The sequence below is a fragment of the Falco rusticolus genome, chromosome 4 (genome assembly GCF_015220075.1).
Source record: "Falco rusticolus isolate bFalRus1 chromosome 4, bFalRus1.pri, whole genome shotgun sequence".
Lineage (NCBI taxonomy): Eukaryota > Metazoa > Chordata > Aves > Falconiformes > Falconidae > Falco > Falco rusticolus.
Genome location: NC_051190.1, coordinates 10,640,689 through 10,650,383, shown reverse-complemented (window position 1 = coordinate 10,650,383; position 9,695 = coordinate 10,640,689). Strand labels below are relative to the sequence as shown.

Genomic DNA, 9,695 nt, shown 5'->3' with positions numbered 1-9,695 from the left:
TTCAACAGGGAACCAGTTTAATCAGATATTGGGTTTGCACCGCTCTTTTCAGTATCACAAGTTCTGCATTTTTCTAAGAAATACAAAGCACTCTCGGGTTGTACAGAATGCTGGTCCTGGAGAAAACAACAGGGAGAGAACAAGACACTCAGGTACAGACACATCAACCACTGCACTGGGCAGTGGAAAGGGGACACCTTATCCCCACCTCACTGACAGTGACTTTACAGGAGGAAGGGAGATCCCAGGGGGTCTGTGCCCAGCTGCCCCCCACCCACCCAAGGTCAGGGTACCCCAGCATAACCATGGGACACATCCACACACCCCCATTAGCACGACACTAAAGAACACACTGCTTCCACGTTCCACAACGGAGTGAAAAACCCCTTCATAAAACCAGTTGACAAGCATCCAGGTTGATCTACTCTAGATAATAAACTCAGAGCCAGGATAAATTACTTCATCCACAAGATTAACAGCCGATTCAATAGGTTGAACACATGCTACTTACAGCACATAAATAGAAGATGCTCTTTTTTTCTTTTTACTTAAAAAACATGTTATAAAGATCTACAGTCCAATTGCCTAGACACTGCTGCATGCACATGACTATTGGTCTCCACAGAAGCAGGCTGCTCTGGGCAGCGAGGAAAGCTGTCTCTGCATCAGCTATTCCAGGTGTCATGGGACAGCTAGCCTGCCCCCATGCTTGTACATTATCCACACAGCCATTAAATAAATACGGTACTAAGCCAAGAGTGGGTTTTAATACAAACTCCAGGGTTGTTTTTAAAAAGAAATATTAATCCATAGAGGGTTTACAGTTAACAGATAGCATCATCACTTTATTTCTCAGAACCAGAAATAGTGTTGAACAAACAAACAACAGGAAAAAAAAAAAAAAAGACATGGGATGTCATTTCTAGAAGTGGAACCAGGGTACAGGGCTGCTCTCAGCGAGATGAAGGGCTTCTGCAGCTGGAAGAGGAGGGGAGCCACAGCAGAAGATGGCAGCTCCCGCTCCCGGCGGGCGCCTGACCTTGCGACGCTCTCCGAGGGGATTTATCACCGCAGCCTCCAGCCCACCCCGCTAGCAGGACCCATGGCATGTGGGACCACCAAGTCCCCCAGCACCCACCAAGCCAGGGAGCTGCAGGAAGGTGACTTTGCAGGGAGGTACCCCAAAATGAGAGACCTTAAAATAAATAGGACCAGAGCTTCTTTACAGTAGGCAATGCACTAGCTTTACCGTGAACAAAACCAAGACTAACAGTCACTTCTTGCCAACGGAGAAACTTTTCCTCCTTTTCACATTTTCTAGCCCGCTGCCCTCCCTGCTGCAGTGCGGCCAGGATGGCATTGCTGGGGGCGGGGGGCGGGGTGGGGTGGGCACAGTGTAGCAGCAAGTCCCATCCTCACACCAGAGCGAGCAGGGCCAGCTGGGGGGGCCCTGCACAGCCCCAGGGCTGGTGGAGGGAAGAGGCAGCCAAGGGTGCCCGTGTCCGTTCCCACGCCAACCAAAACAATCCCCAGCAGCTACCAGCAGCTCTGCACTGCGATCCAACCATACAGCTCCGGATGCCACCACCTCCAACAGCTGTGATCCAGCTGCCTCCTCCAAAAATACTTCTTCCAGAGGGAAGAGGGGCAGGGTGGGGACACAAGCAGGGCCTGACCTCAGCCATGCTCCCCCACCACCCTGCCACAGCCCAGGCTGGGGGGACTAGTGGAGGACTGGTGGGGTGCTGCCAGGGCTCACCACCCAGCCCGGGCTAGGAGGCAGGAAGGGGAACCCCAGCCCCATCGGGAGGGGAGATGAGGCAGTGGTGAGAAGGGAGCCGGGGCAGGGGTGGGGGGCAGCGCTCACTTCTTGGAGCTCTGCGTCTTCTTGGGCAGCAGCACGGCCTGGATGTTGGGCAGGACGCCGCCCTGAGCGATGGTCACGCCGCCCAGCAGCTTGTTGAGCTCCTCGTCGTTGCGGATGGCGAGCTGCAAGTGCCGCGGGATGATGCGCGTCTTCTTGTTGTCGCGGGCCGCGTTGCCCGCCAGCTCCAGGATTTCGGCCGAGAGGTACTCCAGCACGGCTGCCAGGTATACCGGCGCGCCGGCACCCACCCGCTCCGCGTAGTTACCCTTCCGCAGCAGCCGGTGCACCCGGCCCACGGGGAACTGCAGCCCGGCCCGCGACGAGCGCGACTTGGCCTTGGCCCGCGCCTTGCCGCCGGACTTCCCCCGGCCTGACATGGCCGGCAGGCAGCGGCCCCTCGCCGCCGCCTCCCAAGAAGTGCCGCGCACAGACGGTCCCGGTGCCTGCAGGGAGATAAACGCCGTTACACCACACCGCGCCGCCGGGCCAGAGCCCCGCCATCCCCGCCCGCCGCTGCGCCGCCCTTACCCGCAGCCGCCGCTGCCGCTCCGCCCTGCGCGCCGCCCGCCGCCGCACTGCCAGCGCCGCCGCCGCCGCGCCGCGGATATCCCTGCCCGCCCCGCCGCCCGCCTCTTCCCATTGGTTGCCGCCGCGGACGGTGCGGTGCTGATTGGTCGTCGCGCCGATCCCTGATTTGCATAGGGCTCGCAGCGCCTCGGTTCTGCCGCGGGGCCGGCGCCGAGGGCAGCGCCCGGCACGGAGCGGCCCGGCTCTGCCCCCCGCTGAGGGGGTCCCGGCGCCCGCCCGGCCCGGCGCGGCCGCAGCCAGCGCTCGCCCGCAGCCCGAGAGCCGCTTCCTGGCTGCGCCGGGGCCGAGGACGGGGGGTGGCCGGAGCCCCCGCGGGTGTCCCGGCAGCGCTTGCTCCTCCCCGGCTGCCCCCTTTACCTTCCCCAAACCCAGAGCCCCCTCCCCGGCCGGCGGGATGCCGCTGCTGCGAGGGTGCCGGGGCCTGCGGGCGGGGGGGATGCTCCGGCGAGGGGGTGTCCCCCGGAGCGTCTCCCCGCTCGAAGCCAGCACTACCCTCCCTGCCAGAGCATCCTGCATCCAAGGGGAAAGTTGCTCCCAAGCCAGCTGTCGGGGCCGGGTCTTGCCTGGCTGAGTGCGGTCACCTCCCTGCCCGGTAGAGCAACCGCTGCAAACGGTGCTGGGCAAGCAGCCAGGCTCCGGTTTAAAGGTGGTGTAGTTCAGCAATAACACCTCAGCGTAGGGTTTTTTGGTGCTGCTCCTGCTCACAGTTTGGAGGGCGATAACCTGTACCCTGTGTCTTTCCATTGCCCCTGCCTCCCCAAGGGAAGGATTATGTTCCCCAGAGCAGGGAAAGGTGAGCATCTCCTACTCATGCTCAGCATCTTCACTCCCTCCACAGCAACTGGAGACCTGAAATGAATTTGAGATGAGCTGGTGACCTTTGGAAAAGCCTGATCTGCAGTTAGCACTGACTGGGCCAGGGCAGCTGAGCTGCTCACCCTAGAGCAGTGATGGCTGGGCAGGGAGAGAAACGTCTCTTGTTGCTCCTGCAAGGACAGGCACCAAGGTGAAAGCCCCAGCACCTGAAAATCTATTTATCCTGCCAGGAGCTGCTAATGCAGCAACTCTCTTGCTTCAAGTTACCGTGGGAGTGATGAGGAGCCAGCTAGCAACAGGCTTTTTTGGCTAGAAATCATTATCCCACCCCCAGCTTCCCATAAGCTGGGAGACCTGGGCTCATCTGCCTCTGTGCCACATGAGGCGTTCAGAGACAGATACAGCTCCGAGAGCACTCGGGTCTCCCCAGGTACCCATCCTGCGGCTCCTGCCCCAGCTCCACCGTCCCCCCCCCTCAGGGATGGGCACCAGCTACAGTCACCCCTGCAGCTCCCCAGGGACAGATCGTTTGAGAGGAACCCCAAATTAAATCCCTGGGGAATATTTCCACTGGCAAATGGAAATGCTCCAGCACCATGGCCCTGCCAGTACCCTGATAGCCCAGCAGTGGGTAGCTGGTCTCCATCTCAGCAGATGGAGGAGATTCAAACGCTGCCTGCGGGGCTGCGGTGTGGGCAAGGGGGACACAGACATGCACATGAACAAGGGCACTATACATCAACCAGTTAATTTCATTTTATTGTTTCCAGTACAAATGAAGTACTGCCTTCCAGCAAGGGTCCCACCATGCAAGGCTTTTGGTCTGTAACATCTGGCTCTGTTTACAAAATCCCTGACCTCAAAAACAACCGCCCTGTGCTGTTCTGCAATGGCACTTTGGTTATCTGGGCTTTAATGACTGACCTTTATGAACAAGGCAGAGTGCATCCCTCCACAGATCAAGAAAATCCTCTCTTAAGTCTTCAAATCCCATTAACAAAATGATTGTACAAGCAACGTGACCAAGACGTGCTGTCCCATCCTGCTGCCCATAGGAAAACCCAAGCAAAGTCCAGTTCCTCTGAGGGGCTGCTTAAACATCTCCCTGTTTAGGAGCCACAAATGCGCATGGCAATGCTGGTGCTGAGTGGGATGACTCTTGGCAAATCTTCCCAGCCTGGGGTTTCCTCCTGGTATTTATTGCATATTCCTCTGTACTGCAGCCATCTTCTGAGGGCAAGAGTATTAGAAAGGAATTTGTACAAGATCAATACAGAATTAAGTGGAAAAGAGGTAACAGTTTAATATCAAAAAAAAGGGAAAAGAAAAGAAAACAGAAGGAGACACGAACTATGAACACTGTCAGAAGGCAGAAGCTACTCCTCCTTGCAGGCTAAGATGCTTCTCTGGGCTTTATCTTTGCTTGGCACGAATGACTAGCAGGGAGGGAGGCCAGCAGGTTATATTCACTCCCATCAGCACAAGACCACACCAAAAGCTTTAAAGACAAACACCAACCTTTAACAAAACACAAAGAACAGAGACAACAACTTAAGAGCATCGGATCAAAACCTGAAAGGCTTGGGGAATCTCAATACCAGCCTGCAGAGCCTTCCAAAAAAAACATTCTTCATTCTGCTTAGGAAAACCAGGAGGAAAAAGGATGGCCAGCCATCCCAGCTGGTGCCTAAACCTTGCGCTTCTTCACAGCTGGCTCTCCCTCCTTCCTCAGCCACTGCTGCAGGATATCTGCACTAGTTTTCTTGGGTGAAGGGCTGTGGATGAACTGACTTGTCCACCTGGGCAAATCATTTTCTTTCTTCTGGGGAGAGCCTTCCTGGGAGTTTTTTAACCAGTCCAGCATCACCTCGCTACCTGGGGTGGCTTTGACCTCCTAGAGAGACAAAAGACAGAGTGAGAGAAGTCAGAAGCACGGCAAGAGCAGGGCAGGTGGGTGACTGAGAGCTGGTCTGGAGCGGGATGCAGAGGCTGGAGCAATGGCCCTGCCTGCAGTCAGGCACATCTGCGGGAGGTTCCCTGGGCTGCTGTGAACAGGCTTGTTCCAAGCCCCATTTCACATGGAATTTGCCTCATTTGGCAGAGAAATCCTGGCACAGGGTAAGTTTATTTCTGGAAGCGGAGAGAAAGGAATCTGTTCAGGGCTTCTGCACTTCAGCATCAAGCGCAGGCATGCCCTGCAGACGCTGCCTGCTGCTGCCCTCCTGCAACCTGGCAGCACCATCCCCACTCATGTGGCCACACAGGGACCTCATGTAGCCATGCTCTCCCCTGCCAGCACTCACCTTGGCTCCCAGCTCAATGGGTGCGAGACATTCAGGTGCATTGTTCCGGACACTGTTGACGAAGGTGGACACTGGGTGGAAAACTATGTTCTCTGTGGGCTGGATGAGTTTAACAGCTTCTTGGGTTGGCACTTCAGCAAAGTCCAGCCATTTCCTGATGGCCTCATCCCCATCCAGGATGGCTGGCATCCTAGGGGACAAGACAGTTGGAGACTAAGCCCAGCACCAATACGGCAGAGCGGGGCGGCAAAAGCCAGGTTTGTAAGCTAGCAAGGAGGTAGCAGCTTGCGGGGAAGCAAACAGGATGGAAAACTGAAGCAGCAAGATGCTCTTCCACAAGGCAGAGCACACATCCACTTCACCCAGGTAGCTGTTTTGCTGGAAGAGACAGAGGGGCTGACTGCCAGGCCCTGGTCAGGTGGAGTGTGATCCAACTCTGCTGCTTGCCAGAGGCACAGAGATGGTAATTTATGGAAAGGGCATGAGCCGGTGACCTGATACAAGCCAGTAATGTTGTAATGTTTTTCTCCAAGGGCATCAGGAGTAGGCAGGGCTCCCCCCTGCCTGCATGATGTCAGACTGGTGTTCACAGGCGCAGCTTTCCTCCCTTGCCCTGCCACCATCCTGCAGCCCCTTGCCCACTCTCACTCACCTGTGATGGATGAAGCTCACATCCTTAGAGGCATCCACAGTGATAATGGTGTAAGTGTATAGCATTTCTCCTCCCGCTGGTGGCTCCCAGCAGTCGAAAATCCCAGCCATGGTGAGCAACCTCCATCCTCTCCACTCCTCATCTCCCTCCTTCCCCTCAGCCTGCAGGAGAGAGGCCCCATCACCCTGGTCAGTGCCAGCCCATGGGCAGCTGAAGCATCACAGACTTGTGAGTGCCACGGCAGGTCAACAACTCAGATCTAAGTCAGGAACTGAATTAATTTGAGGGCTTTCCAGGAGTCCTCAAATTAGTCCGGCTAATTTGACGTAACTCCAGGAGAGTTACTTCATCTTCCCACAGGCAAGCCAGCACCCTCCTCCCCTTCTGAACATCCCAACTGCTGACTCAGCCGAAAGAAAGAGGTAGCGAAACTCCCAGCCCAGTCCCCTGTGAGACACATTGCCCAGCCATGCAAATATCTGGCACGTGGGGAGCAGTGAGCGTGACGGTGGGGATGCTGTGGCACAGCTTACAGTCAGGAGACCGCAGTGGCAGGGACCAGCGGCCACAGAGGGATGCCAGAGTGCAGAGCCCACCGCAGAACAGAGCCCCGTCAGGAAACAGAGACTCCCAGAGATGGGCACAGCTGGAGGGAAGGGGGCTTTTCCCAGGGCAGCTGGAGGGAGCAGGGGCTCAGGAGCTGGGCACCCGCGTTCAGCCACGGCCAGGGACTCCATACCACAGCATCCTTGGTCTGGGGGAAGTAAATGAAATATGGCTGCTTCCTCCCACTGCACTGCTGCCACTCGTAGAAGCCATCCGCCAGGACCACGCAGCGCTTGCCTTTGAGGAGAGCACCCTGGGGGAGAGAAAGCACAAGTGAGCAGTGAACAGCAGCCTCGGGCAGCCTGCAAGGGAGGACGGGGACTCCTGGGACCATCTAGCCCACTCGCTCCCTCTTGGGGCTCCCCTAAACTGCCCTGCAGGGTGCACAAATGCCGCCACTACCAGTACTGTGATAAAAGATGAGCTTCACCAGCAATAACTTTTTGAGTTCTTCTATTTTAATGAAACCTACCAGCTCTGCAGTACAGGGACTTACTCCCCTGGGCAGCAGGTACTGTGACTAGTACTTGCTAGGGAGATGCTTTGGCTCTGGTTTTGCCAGCTACAAGATCTCTCTAAGCTGGACACGAAGGTAAGAGCAACTCACCTTGTAGGAGGACTTCTTCAGCATGGTATCACTGCGGCAGTTGGAGGTATTAAACTGCATTTTGGAGGGGTCGTCCTTTTTGAACCAGGAGGGAATCAGGCCCCAGCGCATGTCCATGAGGACCCGCTCGGAGGAGTCGGCATCCTTTCGAATGAAACAGAGAAACACCTTGGGTCAGAGCCACATCTCAAGGACCATGAGCATCTCCACCCCTTAAGAGAGGGGCTTCACAGAGCCCTGTGGATGCGGCTTCTCCCCCTGCAAAGGGGAACATGCTGGCATCTCTGCCAAGAGCTGAGCTGGGACTCGCAGCCTCTCCAACACCAAACCTGCCTCTGCTCTTCTGCAGGGCTGCCACTCACAAACCAGCAGAAATAACCACTAATTGTAACACTTCACATATTCTAAACAGCTTGCTTGTAAGAATTAATCTCCAGTAGAAAGCACAAGAATATTTTGTGGGAACAACTAACTAATAAATAAACATTTCAGTGAGGCTCGCCCGACAACTCTTGGAGGAAAAACATGGTTTTTCTTCCATAGGAAGGGCCTGGATGCGTGAGTTCCCCAGCTCCTGAGCAAACAGTCACGTCAGGCTGGTATTACGGTCCTCAAAACTTCCCTCTTTACAGCGAGTGTCCCAAAGGGTGTAAACCTCACCTTCATTTTAATAACATGATTTCTGCTGACCTGGTTCACTTTCACTCCTTGTGCTTTGCATATCATCTGCCTTCGGACAATGGAAATGGCTTGTGGCTTTCACTTCTCCCCCAGCTTGCTCTCACTTTCCGTCCGCAAGCTGCCAGCCCCAGCAGCACACAGCTGGGTGAGCAAGGCCCCGGGGGGCATCTGCTCCCAAAGAACTGCAGTAGATACACACATATATACCTACCATAGGCGTGTGTGTATAAATAGATATATATATGGATGTGTATGTGCCCAGTTTTGTGAAGTCTTCCAGAGCCTCCCACAGATCTTGGGAGGCAAAAAAGGGCACCTCACACTGTACCTGCATCCCAACAACTTCAACAGAGGTGGACAACTGAGCAGGCATCTGCCTGTGACCTGTATGACGCTCCCAGCCCTGCATTCCTCTGCTCCAAGAGCTGCTCTCAGGGGGACGTGGGACCCCAAGGCAGGAAAGGAGGGTACGAAGGCTAACGGAATCGCCCATGGCGCTCCAGCACGGCCCCACTGAGGTGTCCCGGCTGCTCAGTGCAGCAGCTCCTTTCACTGCCCCACGGGCCAGGGGAGGAAGAGCAGGGGGAGCCCAGGCTGGTGTGCTTCAACTCGGGGAGCCCAGACAGGTGTGTTCCAACTCAGCGCGCCCAGCTTCACCCCACTGAACAGGAACGAGCAGCACCTCCCTGGGCACCTGCTTACACGGAAACCAAACAAGGTGCAGAAACAGTTGTACAGGCTGCTCCGGTTTTCTGAGAAAGGTCTGGCGAGGCTTAAAATTAGCCGGGATAACGGTCACCACAGGTGTACGGTTATTTTACAACTCTGAAGCAGATTTTTTTTTCTCTGCTCTCCCCTACCAATGCAACCTGAACACATCATGCAATGTTATGAAATGGAAAAAAAAAATCCTCAGGGAGGCAGAATGAAACCAGCAGAGCAGTTATAGACACTTAGGAAACAAATTCTACCAGAGTTAATCACTTATGTATGATTTTTTTGCAGAAAATATAAGGCTATGCTGGAAGTACGGTACCGATTCCCCACCCTCTTCTGGAACACGTAAATACTAACGAGAGGCGGCATCTGTGCAATTAGAAAATTCAACACCCGCCCCGTACCCTGAGCAAAGAGAAGCCCAAGCAGCCGTTACAACGCAGACCGGTACCACGCCACCGCGGGAGGCCCAACCCCGTCCCGTCCCAGAACTGAAGCCCCAGGACACCCGGCTGCCCCTTTCGGTTTGCGAAGCGCGGGGAGGGCGGTACCTGCTGGAGGTGCCGGCGGGAGAGCAGCACCGGGCCGCTGGACTGCGGGCCCTTGTTGTACGAGGGCCGGTACCGCTCCGCCCGCACCCACTCGGGCTGCCGCCGCTGGCCCCGCCGGTCGCGGTAGGCGCAGGCCCGGCGGAGGTTGTCGGCGCCCAGGGAGCAGGCCGTGCGGCCGCACATCCCGCCGCTCGGCTGGGCTCGGCGCGGCTCGGCCCGGCGCTCCGCCCCGGCGGGGAAGTGGCTGCGGGCAGGGGCGGGCCGCGGGGCGGGGCGGCCCCCGGGAGCGGAACGCCTCGCCCTCCCC

At 56.5% G+C, this 9,695-nt stretch overlaps 2 protein-coding genes across 2 annotated transcripts; both read right to left on the bottom strand.

The window, feature by feature from the left end:
- Positions 1-2,450, bottom strand: LOC119147509 (histone H2A type 2-B). The gene is made up of 2 exons (XM_037386643.1): positions 2,396-2,450; positions 1-2,310 (listed from the first exon to the last, which is right to left on the bottom strand). Exon 2 carries the CDS (start codon positions 2,242-2,244, stop codon positions 1,864-1,866), a length of 381 nt encoding a protein of 126 aa, XP_037242540.1. The 5' UTR covers positions 2,245-2,310; positions 2,396-2,450; the 3' UTR covers positions 1-1,863.
- A 1,559-nt stretch (positions 2,451-4,009) lies between these two features.
- Positions 4,010-9,614, bottom strand: HMCES (5-hydroxymethylcytosine binding, ES cell specific). Its single transcript, XM_037385105.1, has 6 exons — positions 9,389-9,614; positions 7,440-7,583; positions 6,966-7,085; positions 6,227-6,387; positions 5,575-5,764; positions 4,010-5,165 (listed from the first exon to the last, which is right to left on the bottom strand). The coding sequence occupies exons 1-6, from the start codon at positions 9,569-9,571 to the stop codon at positions 4,959-4,961; spliced, it is 1,005 nt and encodes a 334-aa protein (XP_037241002.1). The 5' UTR covers positions 9,572-9,614; the 3' UTR covers positions 4,010-4,958.
- Between the last annotated feature and the right edge of the window lie 81 nt (positions 9,615-9,695).

What these genes read in the sequence shown, in the direction of transcription:
- LOC119147509 (XM_037386643.1), bottom strand. Translation starts at nt 2,244, where the DNA reads ATGTCAGGCCGGGGGAAGTCCGGCGGCAAGGCGCGGGCCAAGGCCAAG.
- HMCES (XM_037385105.1), bottom strand. Translation starts at nt 9,571, where the DNA reads ATGTGCGGCCGCACGGCCTGCTCCCTGGGCGCCGACAACCTCCGCCGG. An exon ending in TGAAGAAGTCCTCCTACAAG is followed by an intron (nt 7,086 to 7,439) that starts GTGAGTTGCTCT and finishes TCTCTCCCCCAG; the next exon opens with GGTGCTCTCCTCAAAGGCAA. An exon ending in CCATTGAGCTGGGAGCCAAG is followed by an intron (nt 5,166 to 5,574) that starts GTGAGTGCTGGC and finishes TTGTCTCTCTAG; the next exon opens with GAGGTCAAAGCCACCCCAGG.